The sequence below is a fragment of the Echinops telfairi genome, unplaced genomic scaffold (assembly GCF_000313985.2).
Source record: "Echinops telfairi isolate 266 unplaced genomic scaffold, ASM31398v2 ScPeMD7_7458;HRSCAF=8496, whole genome shotgun sequence".
Lineage (NCBI taxonomy): Eukaryota > Metazoa > Chordata > Mammalia > Afrosoricida > Tenrecidae > Echinops > Echinops telfairi.
The window spans coordinates 26,745,123-26,761,641 of NW_022111358.1; the positions used below are offsets into that span (position 1 = coordinate 26,745,123).

The 16,519-nt window shown below is 55.7% G+C and overlaps 2 protein-coding genes across 2 annotated transcripts in view; one reads left to right on the forward strand and one right to left on the reverse strand.

Annotated features, from left to right (window-relative positions):
* PSMB3 (proteasome 20S subunit beta 3) overlaps window positions 1–4,825 on the forward strand; it is a 13,444-nt gene extending 8,619 nt beyond the window's left edge. Inside the window, exons 4-6 of the mRNA XM_004707100.2 lie at window positions 2,378–2,555; window positions 4,035–4,129; window positions 4,680–4,825. Of these exons, the coding sequence (XP_004707157.1) occupies window positions 2,378–2,555; window positions 4,035–4,129; window positions 4,680–4,728 (322 nt within the window). The 3' untranslated portion in view covers window positions 4,729–4,825. The remainder of the gene's footprint in view (window positions 1–2,377; window positions 2,556–4,034; window positions 4,130–4,679) is intronic.
* Window positions 4,826–5,812: 987 nt separating this feature from the next.
* The window catches only part of PIP4K2B (phosphatidylinositol-5-phosphate 4-kinase type 2 beta), a 32,479-nt gene continuing 21,772 nt past the window's right edge, over window positions 5,813–16,519 (reverse strand). The window contains exons 5-10 of the mRNA XM_004707101.2: window positions 15,483–15,629; window positions 13,602–13,640; window positions 12,977–13,090; window positions 9,987–10,245; window positions 9,493–9,596; window positions 5,813–9,142 (exon numbers count right to left, since the gene is read on the reverse strand). Of these exons, the coding sequence (XP_004707158.1) occupies window positions 9,062–9,142; window positions 9,493–9,596; window positions 9,987–10,245; window positions 12,977–13,090; window positions 13,602–13,640; window positions 15,483–15,629 (744 nt within the window). The 3' untranslated portion in view covers window positions 5,813–9,061. The remainder of the gene's footprint in view (window positions 9,143–9,492; window positions 9,597–9,986; window positions 10,246–12,976; window positions 13,091–13,601; window positions 13,641–15,482; window positions 15,630–16,519) is intronic.

Below are 16,519 nucleotides of genomic sequence, written 5' to 3' on the forward strand. Positions count from 1 at the left end.
GGAGCAAGCCGGGGAGGTGATCCAAGTACTGGGCTAAAGAGTTTGGACTTGTTCCCTTCCCCCTACCCTCCTGATATCAGTGCTCATTACTGGTCGTGGGGGACTTTTTTTAAAGGTTAATTATGTATTCCCAGAACATTAGTGTAAAATGTTTGGGCGATTGCATGCATTTTAGGTTATGAAGTTTTTTCACATGACCAAGAACGGACTCTGGTACAATAACTATATACAAATTTATTTTGTTTCTGGGATATAATCCTGTTGTCAGTGCCTTCATTGAAAAAAACAAATTCTCCTAGTGTACCCACAGGAGCCCTAGTGGCCTAGCGGTGACAAGTTGGGCTTCGAATCACAAGGTCGGCAGTTCAAAACCACCAGTCATTACTGGGGCACAGGAAGGGGCTTCTCGTCTCTGAAACCCACAGTACAGTTCTGCCACCTGGAGTCCTGTGAACTGGCATGACTCCACGGCAGTGAGCTTGGAGCTGCTCTGAGTGAGGCCACTGGCATATTCTTCCTCAAGAAAGGATTGTTACTCTTGCGTTCTGATCATGTTGATTAGCATAGTAATTTATCTACACATTCATTCTTTTCTTTCCCTGAATATTTAACAAAAGAACATTTTTTTTCTATGAATATATCTACTTTGACAAAACAATCACTATTTTGGCTCACATATTCCAGGGATATAGGCCCCCGGAAATGTTCATCTTAAATAGGTTTTAGCGGCATGCAGTATCAGTAGTTGGTCTTTTGAAAATCAGCATCATAGATAATTTTTATTCTAAAATGGATGTTTTCTCAGTACAATCTCACGCAAATTTTTTAAAATTAATTTTTATTTTTTTAATTTATTTTTAACAGTTCTGCCGACATAATTCACATATACATTTTAATAGTTCCATCACATTCATAAGAGTTGTGCATGTTTATTGGGATTTTTTAAAGAGTTTTTTAGATCAAGTCCTTGGAAATTTCTGAGGCCCATAAAAGCACCGTGAGTGCTGGTGATGCTGCTGGGGCCATCGAGGCACATTGGTTCGACTGAGGGGAGAGCGGCCGGACCAGGGCTTCTCCTGGCTGTAACCCTACGGAAGCTGAGTGCTGAGATGGGTGCGTGACCTGTGTCAGCAGCACAGTACTGAAACTCCTGTGCGCCACCAGGGCTCCTTAGCAGACGGAGAGCCTCTTCAGTCTCTTGCTTCTGCCAGTGTATGGGCCACTCGTTAGTGTGTTGTACCAAAGGTCCTTGGATTATTTCCAAAGCTCAGATCCAGAACAGATGTCTGGTGAGCTGCTGTTTTCTTCTGGGTAAACAATGAGGAGAACCCGGCGCCTTGGCCAGCTCTCTGTACACGATTCAACGTCATAAGAAAGGGCCAGACTTCCTGGTCTGACAGAGACTGGCCTGCAGACACGCTGTAAGGAAGCCTGCTCTGAACGCCCCCAGCTGGCTCACCTTGCAGCCAAGCAGTAGACAAACCCGAAGTGAGCAAATCCCAGCAGGGAGAGGGACATTGGCCTTAGAACAATGAAGCACACAAGAGCCAAAGGGCAGCGGTTTCCCAGGAGAAGCTCAGAAGGCAGGAGGGGTCAAGAAGCAGGAGGAAGGGAGGAGGTAGGAAGAAGCCTGTTAAATTGTGCCGCCTGCACGGTGGGTCCAAAACAACCTATCCATGTATGGAAAACCAATTTGCTCTGCAAACTTTCACCCAAATCACAATAGAAAGTCGTTTAATAAAGCAAACAGTCCCATTTATAAAAAGAAAGGAAGCGTGGAGGGAGGGTGGGGTGGAAATGGGGAACCGATTACAAGGATCTACATATAACCTCCTCCCTGGGGGACAGACAACAGAAAAGTGGGTGAAGGGAGATGTCAGACAGTGTAAGATATGACAAAATAATAATTTATAAATTATCAAGGGTTCATGAGGGAGGGGGGAGCAGGAAGGGAGGGGGGGGAAATGAGCTGATGCCAGGGGCTTACGTGGAGAGCAAATGTTTTGAGAATGATGAGGGCAACGAATGTACAAATGTGCTTTACACAATTGATGTATGTATGGATTGTGATAAGTGTTGTATGAGCCACCAATAAAACGATTTAAAAGAAAGGAGGAAAGAGCTTAGAGCTTTACCAGATGCTAGCAGAGGGAAGGGGTGGGTTAGTGCTGCCCGAGGGGGACAATGCCAACCCCGTCCTGTGGGGGCGCTGCGAGAACAGAGACCTACACTTTGTCCTGGGTTATGCGGGCAGGGGGCTAGGGAATTGATGGGTTAGAGCAAGCTAGCCGGGGGTGGGGTGGGGGCCTGCTCTCCTCTGCAGGCCTGGGCGGGAAGCAGGCACCTGAGGCCGATGTCTCTCTCCTTGGCCTCGCAGGTTTGGCCCGTACTACACGGAGCCCGTCATTGCTGGGTTGGACCCAAAGACCTTCAAGCCATTCATTTGCTCTCTGGACCTCATCGGCTGCCCCATGGTGACTGACGACTTTGTGGTCAGTGGCACCTGCGCTGAGCAAATGTACGGGATGTGCGAGTCCCTCTGGGAGCCCAACATGGTGAGTTGGTGGCACAGAGCAGGGTGGACTCTGAGACCACCCAGCTGCTGGGCGCGTCTGTGTGTGCATGAGGATTGTGCATTAGGCTGCTGACTGCAAGGTCAGCCATTCAAAACCACCAGCCACTCCTCGGGAGAAAGACAGGGCTTTCTACTTCCTTAAAAAGTTGGTCTTAGAGACTCGCAGTAGCTGGTCTCCCCTGTCCTGAGGGTTGCTGTGAGTCGGCATTGGCTTGTGGCAGTGCCTTGGCGGTGTGGTGTTTTGGTAAGAGGGAAGGGAGGGGCTAGTCATGCACGTAGGTGACAAAGACACAGCTGTTTGTACTTGGGAGACCGTCCAGAAACACCCTTTGTTGCGGGCCATGGTGCTGGCTGGCTCGAGGGCAGCAGCGCGGTGAGGAGACCCCAGTTGAGTATTTGCTGAAACAGCAGATCCTTCCTCCCGTGGGGCTTAGCGGGCTCTCGCCTCCATTCCCCCAACGAACAGTTAGCGGTCTGTGTGGGCTTAGCATGGAGCCCTGGTGGTGATTTCGGCTAAGCTGGAACTAAAGGTTGGTGGTTCAAACCCACCAGCTGCTCCTCTGAGCACAGTGAGGCCTGCCCACCCTGCCACCCTGCATGGGGTCGCTTTGCATGGGAGTGGACTTGGAAGCCAAGAGTCTGGTTTCCATGGCGTTAGCAGCAGCACGGCCAAGTCGCCTTTGGAGCCAGGTTGTGAGAGGTTAGAAACCTGAGGGCCCCCCCCCGTTCCCACTTAGTGACACTCTGGGTAAGTCTCTGTGCCCAAGTGCCCCCCGCTGTGAAGTGGGGTTACAAGTAGGGTTGACTGGTCAGTGGTAGTGTGAGGGAAAGAGGTGTGGGCTCAGCCTGAGCACACAGGTTGGCTGGTGGTGCCTTAAGGGCAGCTCTGCCGGCTCGCTCCCGCAACACCCAAGTGCCTGTCACCTATGCTTGCCGAGAGAGGGGCCCCTGTGGGCAGGAGCAGGCTGCCGAGAGAGTGCAAGAGGTGGGGCTGGGTGTGAAGTGAGGAGCAAGCCGGGGAGGTGATCCAAGTACTGGGCCAAAGAGTTTGGACTTGTTCCTTGGCTTGTTGCCAAAGGCAATAGGAAGCAGGGGACCCGAAGCCTACAGTCCGATGTGATGGACCGTGGCGGGCATCAGCAGGAGGTGCTGGGCTCCTGGGAAGGAGGCCGATAGCTGGCTGAGGAGGGCTGAGTGTGCTGTCAGACAGACTGAGTGCGAGGTCCTTGTAGGACAGACATCCAGGGGAGATGTCCTCGTGGGATGCAGCTGAGGCCACATGGCTGCTTAATGGACGGAATTTGGGCTTGAAATCCTCACCTTTCCTCGCAAAGAAGCCCAGGGGGCTTCCCATCCAAAGGCCTGCCCTCACTTCCAGCCTCAGCGGCCCGAGCAGCAGGAGGCGAGCCGAGGGAGGCTCCAAGGCACCAGGGTCTGAAGGGCTCCCCTCTGTTGGCAGGATCCGGAACACTTATTTGAAACCATCTCCCAAGCCATGCTGAATGCTGTGGACCGGGACGCGGTGTCCGGGATGGGAGTCGTCGTCCACATCATGTGAGCTTCAGCTGGGAGGGGTCTAGAACTTGGCCCCTTTCTCCCTCCGCCCTCTAAACACCAAGCCACACTCCCCAACCCACTGGTGGGGTGTGAGAATGGCACCTGGGTGGCTGGGGTCACAGGAAGCCCTGCTTCCCTAGGGAGGGGTGCGACTGGGAGCCTCCGTGGCTGGTTAGGTGACAACTCCCACCTGCTTCCCTTTGAGACATCCCAGAATAAGCATTTGGACCCTTTGGGTTACTGGATCAGCTGTGGATTACTGTGGTAGCTAGGCTCTGACAAAGAATTGAGCACCCAGGTCTGTGGCAAACACGGGGGTGGACCCCTCACCCCTCCTCTGGTGTGGAGGCCTGGGGAGCACCTTCCCCAGATGCGGGCTTCCAGCCAGGCCTCAACTTGCAACTGTGCCACTTCTAGAAGCCTTGACTGGACTCCCCTTTCTCCACCCACAGACACAGCAATATAAAGTCCCTAATGTGGTGGGCAGGGACGGGGAGAGCGGGCAGGTAGGGCGGTTCTGAGTGCTGCCCTGATTCTCCTTCTGCAGCGAGAAGGACAAAATCACCACCCGGACACTGAAGGCCCGAATGGACTAACTGCACCTCTTCCGAGCCCGGTACCCATTTCTCTCTCCCTTCTGGAAAAGCCCAGTGTCTTGTTTTGTTGTTTTTAATTAAATACGTTTTTCTTTCATGTTTGCCTGTGGCTTCTTTGTCTCTGATAGTTTCACCTCTGGCCCATCGCCAGCTGGGCAGTTGCAAATAACTGCTTGAGGCTTAGCATGCCCCATGGGCTTCCCTGGGCCGCTGGTGGGCAGTGTACCCCTACTGTGGGTGCCGGCGGGGAGCAAGGTACTGCCAGAGTACTCTACACCCACTAGGATCGGAGCACTCAGCTGTCAGCACCGTCCTTGTTGACAGACGTGAAAAGGGAGGACGTGGAGCACATTGGCCCATTTGCCTCCAAGGCCCAGGGTCCGTTTTACTGCCCGATACTGGAAGTCCCTTAAGTCTCACCTTCTTCCCATCGAAGACTGGGGGCAGCAGGAGGGGGAGCAGCACGGGAATCGCCGGGAGCATCTGCTGGATGTCCTGGCCCTATCCTCTGGAATCTATACTTAACTGGGTCCTTAGGGGCCTGGACACCTGTCTTCTGGAATTCACCAGCTGAATAGACAGACATGCACAGAATGTGCTGAGCAGTTCGCAAACGTGTCCAAGTGTTAATCGCCCTCCGTCGGAATCAGACACCATAGATTCAGATTGGGATAGGCCTTCAACATGGCCTTTCTCAACGATTCTCAGGTGCTACTGACCCTCTGGTCCGGGCCGCACTTGGGAGAGCCACTACTTTTAGCTAAAGCCAGTTCGTAGCTGCTCTAGATGGAGAACCTGAGGGACCACGGTGTCTTGTTCAAAGTCAGTAGACGAGCTGGAGTTTGTCCCTAGTCAGCGTGAGCAACAGGGAATGCCTATTCCTCAACAAGTAGTAAGGACACCCGAGGGGCCATCGGTGAGCTCAGCTTACTACACCGCATCTGACCGAGACGTCGTCGACCACACGGTCACTCCGGGGGCCAGTCCACACATTGGCTGCCCAGGCTGCTGGCTGCTCACTGGGACCCCACGCTAAAAAGACAAGGCTCCTGTCCCACTATCCAAAAAACACACGGACCAGATGTACACAAAGCTTTTTGAGTTTTATTTTTCCCTCGGATGGGAGAGTCATCTTAACATGCATGCATTTTAAAACAGTAACAGGTTCTCGAACTGTTCCGAGCAGACATGAGACAAGCACAGAGGGTTGGAAATTCCTATTTAAAAAATGGACATCGCAGAGGAGAAATGAGAAGTCACACGTGGTGGGGTGGTTGCTTATCTGGTTCTCCGAAGTTGACGCTCAACTGCAATGATCCAGCTGCTGCCTCCCTGCCTTGTGAGACGGCACTGAGCAAGGGGCAGGCCTCCTGGAAGTTTCCGCTCAAGCGTCTGCTGGGATCTCAGCACCGCTGCCCCTGGAGATGTCACCTCCTCCTCCCCTGGGGGTGTGCGTGGGGCGGGGCACGATTCATAAGTGGTGCGTCTCTCGGGGAGCAGGCTGATAGACTGGCCAGTTATCTGCGTGCTATTTCCCTTTGACCCTGTCTGTGTTCAGGCTGACCCCACCTTACTGCCAGAGTGAAGAGCTCTCGACTCGGAGGGCTAAAAGCCAGAGCGCCTTCCAGCCGGGCTGGTCTCGCCCTGAGCATGGCCAGGGCCCGCGTGCGGCCTGACGCACAGGGCGGAAGTGAAGGCGGAAGAGGAAGAGCTGCCTGGGGTGGGAACAAAGATGCCGCTGAGAACAGCCCCAGGGGCGATTCGTGGCACCTGCCACAGGCCTGTGACCCCTGAGCTAGATGGGGAGATTGAGCACAGCTGTATTGGCAGCCCTGCAGCTGCTGCCTTCCGGCAGCCCTGTACCCCCATACCACTGGCATGGGGGCAGGGGCTGAGGAACACAGACTCAGTGGTTAACAGGAAGAAGGACCAGAGGCCTCGTCTAGTGGTCTGAGGAGAGTTCCAGAGAATGCCTCAGTTGGGCTCTGGGACTACCATTTTCTCGGCAGAGGGGAGGGGGGGTATGGTGACTAGATGCTACCCCTCGGGTGGCAGAGTGAGGAAAGGGGCAAGGCCTCCTGCCCACGCCCCATCATGCAGGCCAGGCCTTCCCCAGTCAGCCAGGTCCCATTCCTCTACCTCGGTCTGGGTTGGTAGCTGCTCTTCACGGCCCCAGGAGGGAGGCTGAGGCCAGTTGCCCACAGAGGCATTTTACAGGAAGGGCAAGGCGGGTGGCACATGTAGAGGGAAAAGAATGGGGCGGATTCACTTTCTCGACATTCAGATTGCAATCCAAATAAAACGTCTTCATCTGTATAAAACGAACAAAAAGGGAAACCTCGTCTAAACCCAGGTGCCTTGAGAAGACGTGAATGTCAAAGGACGCGGGCCTCGCCGGGTGTGGAGAGAACAGAGGGAAAGAAAGGCGAGGAGGGACCTTTTTGAAAACACACTTCTCCGTGGTTCAAATGTTTCGACCCAAACAATACTGTCAGGAGAACAAAGACAGCATTTGAAACAGAATGCTACCTCTCAAAAATGTAAACAATATACAAAAAAATATAAGCCCCAAACAAAAACTCATTGTTAAACAAGTTAGATACCTGGAAGTTGTCTTAAATGTTAAGATGATGCTACACTTTTCATACATGTTATGGCAACATGATCAGCAGACCAAATGCAGAGAACTGGGGGAGGGGTGGCCTGGAGGGGGCAGCTTTCCAAGCTCTGGAGACACCGAGTCTGACGACAAGCAGAACCAAAATTCCATCCATGATTCTGAAGCAGGGCAGTCGAAACCTCCGACACAGTCCTTTCTCAGTTGCATTTGTTTTCTCCATCGTGGCCTGCTCAGTTCCCGCCACTCAGTGGCCTTGCTGCAGACAGACCGGGCATCCAGCAGCCTCTTGCAGAGGGCCTTGCAGCCCACCACGCAGCCCCAGGGAGCCCTTGACCTAAATCAGGGCACCTGCAACAGACTCGGAGCAGGGCCGGGGGGAGGTGGGGGGGCACACCTTCCCACTCACTCAAAATGACTCCACAAACCAGCTTCGCGGCTTTGGGGGTCTCTACAAGTTTTACTGTATCTTGCCCCAAAGGCCCAGCTACTGGTGAGGGTGAGGAGAGCAGGCAGGGCCAGACTGTGCTGCTGCCACTGGGCAGGGGATCGCGGCCCGGAAGAAGTCTCCGGTGGTGGCCCGTGGGACGGGAAGGACCCTGCAAGGTGCCACTCTTCCAGAGGCAGCCGGCCGACAGCAGACATGCTGACCATTGGGACCCCGTCAGATCCCACCTCAAGCCTTCTAACCGGCTTTTCTAGGTCTCAGAAGCTAGACTTTCCTCATGGAGGAGGCGCACTGCTCCTTGCCGGCTGACCTCAGGAGCGCTGGGATTCTGGAAGCATCCAGGTGAAAATCCACGGGCACAGGGAGCCAGCTCACTTCCGTGGTGACAGGCCTACCAAACACTCCGCTTGGTGCACGGCCTGTGGAGGGGGCAGGGGGGAGTCCCCAGGGAACGAAGGGAGGGTGGCCTGGGGGATGCTTGCCAGCTTCTGGGATTCTCCCGAGGGGAAATAACCGTCCACACGTGAGGGTACCGGGACTGAGCTGTGAAGGTGCTCTCTGCTTCCTCTGGACCCTGGGGAGGCCAGCTGAACTCCAGGGGCTTAGCTGATGACCAGGGGTGTTCTCTGAGAATCAGCAGTCCCCAATCTTTCCTGTCCCATGAGGGTGCCTTAGCTCGCCCCAAGAGCTTAGACTGTGGCCCACGATGCCAGGTGTGGGCCCAGAGCGCCCCCTGGGGAGGGAGGACTATGAGAACATTGCACTTGACTCCAGGGGAAGCGGGTGTGCACAACGCTCCACAGAACAACAGGCCAGAGATGTAGCCCCCTGCTGCGGTGGGGGCAGGGCTGGGGCTGCCCTTCCCCTTCCGGTGCCAGAGAGAGCCAGCTCTGCTCCCAAGGCCTCTTGGTGCAGAGTAGGGAGGGGGTGGGGACGACATATATGGCGATGACATACATCATCATAAATAGCAAACCTGGAGCAACAGAATTTCAGAAACAAAGCCCAAGGGAACCCACAAGACCATTTCTCACCCCAAGGTAGCTGAGAAACAAAGAGGGTCCTGTGGAAATAAAAACCAGAGGCGCACACAGGTGAGCGACAGCCTGTGGGCACTGCGGAGTGGCACGTCCCCCCAACCCCCACACACAGCTGGAGTGCCTCTCTCCATGTCCCAGGCTGCAGCCCACAGCCAGTCCCTTCCCTGCCCCCCTCACCAGCCCAGCCCCCCACTCAGCTCTGGCTCCGGCACTGAAGGTAGGAGACAGCTACGTCAGGATGTTGGACATGAACTCGTTGAAGCGTTTGGAGTACTGCTCAGGGTTCACAGTTGAGATCTCGGCCCCCGCCTGAAACACACCAGAGACCCAGGATCGGCTTGACCACACTACTACTGTCTACACGGGGTACCTGCCTCGGAGGGTGGCCCAAACCCCAGCCCTGCAGCCAGGGCAGTGGGGAGTTTTGGGTCTCAGGGGTGCAGTGTGAGTGAGCCAACAGCGGTTCCTGGCTGCTCCCCCAGCTACACGGCTGCTCAACCACTCTGGGGAGGACGCTGGAGGCCAGAGAACGGGGGTAACAAGCAGGCAGCTCCGGGCAGGCAGGGCGGGGGGTGCAGGCTGCAGAGGACACAAGGCCACATGGGCAGGGGGTTCTTCCTGGGCCTGGCTGGGGCGGGCAGACCCACCGGGAGACTCACCCCGTGTTTCACGGTTTTGGCAGCGTGTGCAGCTTTCTTCTTGGCGTCATACGGAGTGAGGATGTCGATGACGGCCATAAAGTACACCTCCTTCTTGGGGGCGCCTGGAGGGGGGATGGGCAGAAAGAAGAGATGTCAAGAGCAGAACACAGAGCAATGTGGGTCACCCCCACCCAACAGCCCCCCCAGATACGAGATTCGGGATCTGAGAAAAGGAAGGACCACTGGGTCCCCTCAGAAGCTTCTTGTGACCCTCGCAGCCCCTCAGAGGGGCTGACAGAACAGCGTTGACAAGGCTGTGTCTGTCCCATGAACCACAGGGGTCCCAGGCCGCCTCCTTCCTCGAATGAGGCGGGGAAAGGAAGGAGCCCCAGAGAACTGGGGATCCAGCTCCAGGCTGCAGGGAGACAGACACCACGGACGACACACCCACCCACCGAGGGCTGCAGATGGTCGAGGGGGGCTGTGGCAAGCAGGGCAGGCCTGCTGCTTACTCTCATGGCTCTTCATGGCGTAGACGTCAACAGAGGCGTCGAACTCCCCGGGCCCGAAGAAGCGGGGGGAGCTGAGGAGGTTCCCCGGGCTGTCAGGAGGCGTGCCATAGGGGCAGAGCAGGGCGCCGCCCGCCCCGTCATTCTCACACTCCTCGTCCTCCGCCCGCTCCTCCACCTCCATTTCTTCCTGCTCGGCCCGGTCCACGTCATGAATGCCCACCAGCAGGCTGTAGTCCATGATCTTCAGCTGGGCCAGGAACTAGAGCGGGGCAGGGGAGGGCAGGTGGAAGGGGGCAGTTACATGGGGCAGCTGAGCGGCACGCGGAAATGGGGAAGTCCGGGCGTTCCTCCATCGCCATGCCATTCGGCAAGCAGTTCCGAGGCACAATGGAGAAAGACAGGGCAGCAGCTGCCCTCAGTGAGGAGGTCCATCAGACTTGGGCGAAGGCAAGCAGGGCTGAGAGAAAGCATCCCTGAGCAAAGGCCGCAGGGAGAGCGTGCAGCCCGCAGGGGGCTGTGTCTGAGGGAGCACAGCGGAGCAGCCGCGCAGCTGAACGCGACCATGTCTTTCCTTTCAAACCCAAACCCAGTGGAGTGGGCGGGACCCAGACTGGTTGTTAGGAAAGAAGGCAGAACAAAAGCTATGTGGGGAAGATGGGATGGGGAGTTTGGAGTTGCACACAGAATGTACTTCTTATCAGGGGTCAAAGTGTGAAACCATCTAACTAATCCAGCCTCCTTAGGGGACAGGATAAAACCGGGGAGACAAGGAAGAAGAGCACCACGCAAGAATGGCAACCACAGCCAATCGCCCGTCTCACGTCCTCTGCCCTGGAGGTCAGAGGAGCCCGCAGGTCCACGCTTGGGCAAGCTGGTGCAGCTGGTGCCTGGTCCCTTCTGGGAGTCCATGCTCAAAGGAGAAGCAAGGATGGGAACGGTTCTGGGCTGCAGCGGTCAGCTGAACTAAGAAGGCCAGAGCACTCAGCCTCAGCCATGGGCCGGGCATTCCTTTGGCCTTTGGTCACACCCTAAGACAGCAGCAGCCAGAAGCTGTTGGACTGACCACAAAAGGTCCCTTGAAGCTCAAGGGGTAGACCCAGAAAACCAGCTGAAGGCCCAAGGCCGCCTTCAGGAGCCAGCAGAAGCTGCTCAGCCAAGAGTCAGAGGGGCTCCTCTGCATGAGACTCTCAAGGTCCACAGCACAGGGAGCCCCCGGGTGGGCTGGGGACGACACCTGGTTGTCGAGAGCGGGCTCCCACTTCGTTCAAACAAAAGGGGAGCCCACACCTTGTCACCGAGCAGCACCCAGCCCTCCCAGGAAGTCCTGCTCCCAAGGGTAGAGGCAGCAGCAGCAGTGGCGCGGGGCCTGCTGGTGGGCTGGGGTGGATGGTGCCCGGGCTGACAGCCCTCCGGGTGGTGGTGACAGTGGGCACAGGTCAGAGGGTTTGGGGATGGGTGAATAAAGAAGCACAGGGCAAGTTCCCCAAACTGAGTTACAAAGGACCCAGGGCACAAACTTGTGTCCCCAGACGGGCTGCTGGTCAGCTCGAGCTTTGCTATGGCCAGGTGTTCTGGAGAGGCCGACTCACAGGGGCAGCCTGCAGGGCCGATTCTGCTCTATGTCTAAGGAATCAGAACAGGCTGGATGGCAACGGGCTGGGTTCGGCTCTGGTTTCTGACCATACAAAAGAGGTTCTTAAGCCACAAAAAGGAAACACTGCCCGGTCCTTAGCCACAAGTACTCAGACTGCCCAGCTCAGGGCCCTGCCATGCTCCAGGGGTCAGACAGCCCTTCTGGAACATGCTGTCTCCTAACAGGGGCAGACGGACATCAAGTGTGGTCACCCCACTGGGACATGACGATGGGGCTGCACTCTACAGGGGAGGCCCCGGTGGTGCCCACAGTCACCGCGTGCCTCTTCCGAGGGGTCTCGGAAGGAAGCAGTCAATCCCGTGTTTCTTATGGTGACAGGGGCTCCTGCTGGGTTCAAGAAGGGGCGAAAGAAAACAAGGTTCCCTGTGGGGAACAGAAGGATTTCTCTTAAGTTGTCCCCCAAAATATATGCCAGACTTAGCTTGAAAATAATTGTTCCCTAGGCAGCAAAAGTAGGTCAGAGGTTATTCTCCCCAACATCGGCCATCTAGAGCGGCCAGACTGTAGGTCTGACTCACCCCAAATAGGGCCCATTCCTTTCTGTTATTGTTCCCTTGAAGCAGTGCCCATAGGCAAGCCTGGGACCACTCTAAGATGACTAAGCTTAGGCTACTATCTTGCCACACATGCCCCCCTATTCCCTCCTCTTACTATTGCACATTCACCCCTAGGTCATCCCCCTCCTATTGCTTGTATTGCCTATGTTACAACCCCTCTCTATGACGTAGGCTGTTATCTGCTATCAGGGGGCTTGCATGCCTCCCAGGATAGTAATTGCCTGCTTTATTGTATGAGACACCAGAATGATCAAACCTGTTCAAGGATGAATTGTACCACCCTTCTCTGTGAAGCATAATGCTGTGATGTATCCCCCTAAAGTAATATGATGCGGGGTTAGCAATAAATAAGGAGGCTCCCTGGTTCTTAGGAGGGAGCTGGCCGAGGGTTGCTGGCAAAAGGTGGCTGGCCAAAGGTGGCTGGCCGAGGGTGGCTGGAAAGGGCGGCTGATGAAGGAGGGCTGCTTCCCATGAGGGCCGCTCCCATGAGGGCGATGGACGAGAGGGCTACTCCCTCGAGGGAGGCGGCTTCTGCTCTGGCAGCCGGGTTCCCCCCACAAGGACCACCAAGTGGGGTTGAGGTGAGCAATGCTACCATGTAATATGTCTGACTGTATTATTGTATTATCTCTCATGCTTTCGGTGACTTTAATATAATACTCATATATCTCAACCGTACAATTGTACTTACTGAACCAGTAGAGAGTACTAACGGTGGGGGCTGGTTCCCCACCTCCTTCCGCGCCACTTTTAATTGAATACTACAGCTCCCTCAGTACCTCCACATCCCGTTTCAGTTTCTCTAGGAAGTTCTTTTTGCTCTCCTCTCCCACGTGCAGCTTCTGCCCCTCATTGAGGAAGTCATTGTCCTTGAAGGTTGGCAAGTCCTTGGCCTGGGAGAGCAAGGGCAGTGGGAGTGTTAGGAGGCCGGCCCAGGCCCTCACCCCAAGGAGTCAGTTCTCTGCTGGGGTGAGGCTACGTTTAGGAAAGGGGAGGTCCTTTAGCTCAAACTCCAAATCAGCAGTTCAGCACCGAAACTACAGTCCCAGACTCTGGGCAAATAGGTGGCTGATCCCAGACACTGTGAAGCGGCCAAGGCCACCTTCCCTGCTGAGCCTGGCCCAACCCAGGGCTCAGACGGCCACCACCAGATTCAGGGTGGGCTGAGCTGGGAATTGTCTACCATCCCTTCAGGACAGGAAGAAGCAACAAGGGCAGAAGTAGGGGACCCAGGCCTAGGCCGAAGCTGAGGACAGGAGGGTGGGTGGTGGCAGATTTTACGTTGGCAAGCCAGATGGCTTGGGGGCCTGGGCTGTGGTGAGAGACAGGAGAGCCACCAGGTGGTGTTTCCAGTTCCAAGCCACCCACCCCAGCTGTGCTCAGCAGACCCATGTCCCCACCTACCTTCTCCTTGTCACTCGCTTCTCTGGCAACAGTAGAGCCCTGAAAGGAACAAAAGCATCAGACGGGCCTGGACCTGAACCCATTTCCCTTGGGTCAGTGCCCCTCAGAAACCACGCCTACAGGACACAGGGGACTGCCCCGCAGGCTTCCCGAGGCTGTGATCGTTACTGAAGCAGGCTGAGCGGCCAGTGGGCTCAGAGCACTGACCAGTGGTTATCAACTGAGCGCTTAACCACTGCATCATCAGGGCTCCTGGGAGAAGTGTCCAAAAAACCAAACCAAACCCCATACAGGGTTTCTGAGATTGCAAATCTTTAGCAGAACAGAAAGCCTCAGCGTTCTCCTTCTAGAGGCTGGTGGATTTGAACTGTTGACCTTGAAGTTAGCAGCCCAAAGTCCAACCCACAGCGCCACATGGATCCCTGAGGAGAAGTGCAGCTGGCTGAGGCACTAGTCTTAGAGGAGGTCAGCGGGTGAGGTGGGGTTGGCTGGTCTGACCCCTCGAGGGGCCAGGAGGCAGAGACTTGGTCACCTCCTCAGGCACAGTCTTTGGAGAGCTCTGACTATGGACAAGATACATGTTAGCTGCTCAGGAAACAGGACTGCCCCCGAGACGCAGCTCCTGTCCGCAGGGGCCGTCCCTCCCCTCCGTCTAATGCGAGCCACACAGTGAGTGCACTACAGTGGTGCTGAGCATTACAAGGGAGGCCCTGGGTGATGCGAACGGTTTTTGTGCCCAGCTGCTAACCCAAAGGTTGAAGGGTCAGTCCACCCAGCGGGACCTCGGAAGAGAAGGCTGGCACTCTACTTCTGAGACACCAGCCACTGAAAGCCCTACGAACACTGCCCTCCTCCCACATCACAGGTCGCTGTGAGCCCCCATTGACTTGCTGGTGGCAGCTGGTAAGCGATACAAGGGAGAAGACAGGACAGCCCCCACAAAATATGGGTTGGATCCTAACCCCCTATACATGGGGAACAAGCTTTTCTTTGTTATGTTGATAAAACCAAACTGGCATAGGAGCTCTTAGATCAATCCCTTTGGAGATAGAAAAACAGGTTAGGCATGGAAGGAAGCAGACTCGGACAGAGGGGAGACAAGCCTCCCCCACCCCACGCCACCCAAGCCTGGGCCCTGAGTTCTTTTCAGCTTCCTACACTGCGGAAAAAAATACACTTCCGTTACTTAAAGCCAAGTCCCAGGGTACTTCTGTTAGGCTAACGAAGATAACAAGGGAGCAGACAACAGGTAGGCCTGGTCTCCACTGGGGAGAGGCAGTGGCCAGAAACGGACAGCTTCCTGGGGGAAGTGTTATTTGACCTAAGCTCAGAAGTGGGGGGAGGGTTGTGTAGGGCACTCTGGAGAGGGGCAGTGCTGAGAGAGAAAATATTCCAGCCAGGCAAAATGCCACGCATGTATGACAATCCTGGCGAGGGGAGGGAGGGCGCATTCCGAATCACTCAGGATCCACACCGAGACAGCGGAGGGTGAGGGGAGAGCAGCTAGAAGCCCGTTCCTTCATTCAAGGGCAGTGGGGCACCATGACTCAGTCACAAGAGCACCCTCCTGGGTGCCCAGAAACACATTGGTGCTGTCAGTTGATGGGCCTGGGCAGACGCCAGGGTGCATGCGTCAGCAGTCTGCCACCCTTGGCCTGCACATCCCACTGGCAGGAGATGGGGAGCATCAATGGTTAGGTTAAATGGCACACCTGGGTTCAAATAATCTCTTGTCACCGTCACCTGGGCTTCACACAGCCTTTTGGCCACAAGAATTAGGCCTGTCAACCTCAGAGTCACCTGGCCGTTGCAAAGCATAGCATGGCTCTCCCAGCCACGGACACAGGGTCCTTCCAGAGCTCCAGAGAAACCAGCTTGTACCTTGAGGTCGTACTTGCGGTGCACTGTGAGCCGGTGGCTGAACACGTTCCTCGTGACCACCATGTAGGTCTCCACTCCGTCCACGGTGAGGCGGTACATGCCCAGGAACTGGGGCAGAAGGGTGCTGCCGTGGCACTCCACGATGAACTGGAGCGGAAGGGGGAGGAGGAGGGTGGCTCAGGGGCACAGGGAGGGGCCCGAGATGGACGGGTGCCCTTCCTCCCCGCCCGCTTTGCTGAAACGCCACCTCCCAGAGCAGGGGTCGGCAATCTTCTGAGACGGAAGAGCCAATCTGCCCCTCAAAACAATTTAAAAGTTATTCAAGAGGCATAAATATCTACTTTCACAAACAATGACATCACCGTCATCTGATAACCTTACAGTGGTTTTCAGTTTTACTTCAGAGCCCCACGCACACACTCAAAGAGCAGACCAGGGCACGAGATGGCGGTGTGCCGACGCCTCATCGAGGCTCCTGGTTTTCAAGCGGCAGACTAGCATGTGGTGGTCACTGTTGGGTCCACCTGGCTAGGCCAGGATTCTCAGTCATCAGGCTCCAAGTCGTGAGCGGAGGTACGCAAGGGGAGTTTCCTTGAGGAGAGTGGCCTGCGTCCAATACATAGGGACGTCTAGACAACGCATGCCCTCTAGAGCCGGCCTCCGACAATCTGCTGCCCACCGCCGATTCTGGGACGGGTGGGAGTCAACTGCCGACAGCCTGCTGTGCAGCTCAGGGTTGTCAGCCCGGTCACCACCTGAGTAGAAGTCTTCAGTCTCCCGCTAGCCCCTGGCCCACTGACGTGGGGCTTGTCAAGCACAGTTTTGTGTGTGTGTGTGTGTGCCCTTTTCTTGAAACAGTCCCTCTCCTCACACTCAGCCTGGGGTGCGGTGGTGAAGGCATGCACAGCTAATGCCAAGGTGGGTGGTTTGTACTCAGCAGCCGCTCTGAGAGGAAGCTGCGGCTATGTGTTTCCGGAAAGCTTTCCCATCCAGAGATTCTGTCCTACAAGGTCCCTCTGTCAGAATCAAGTGGACAG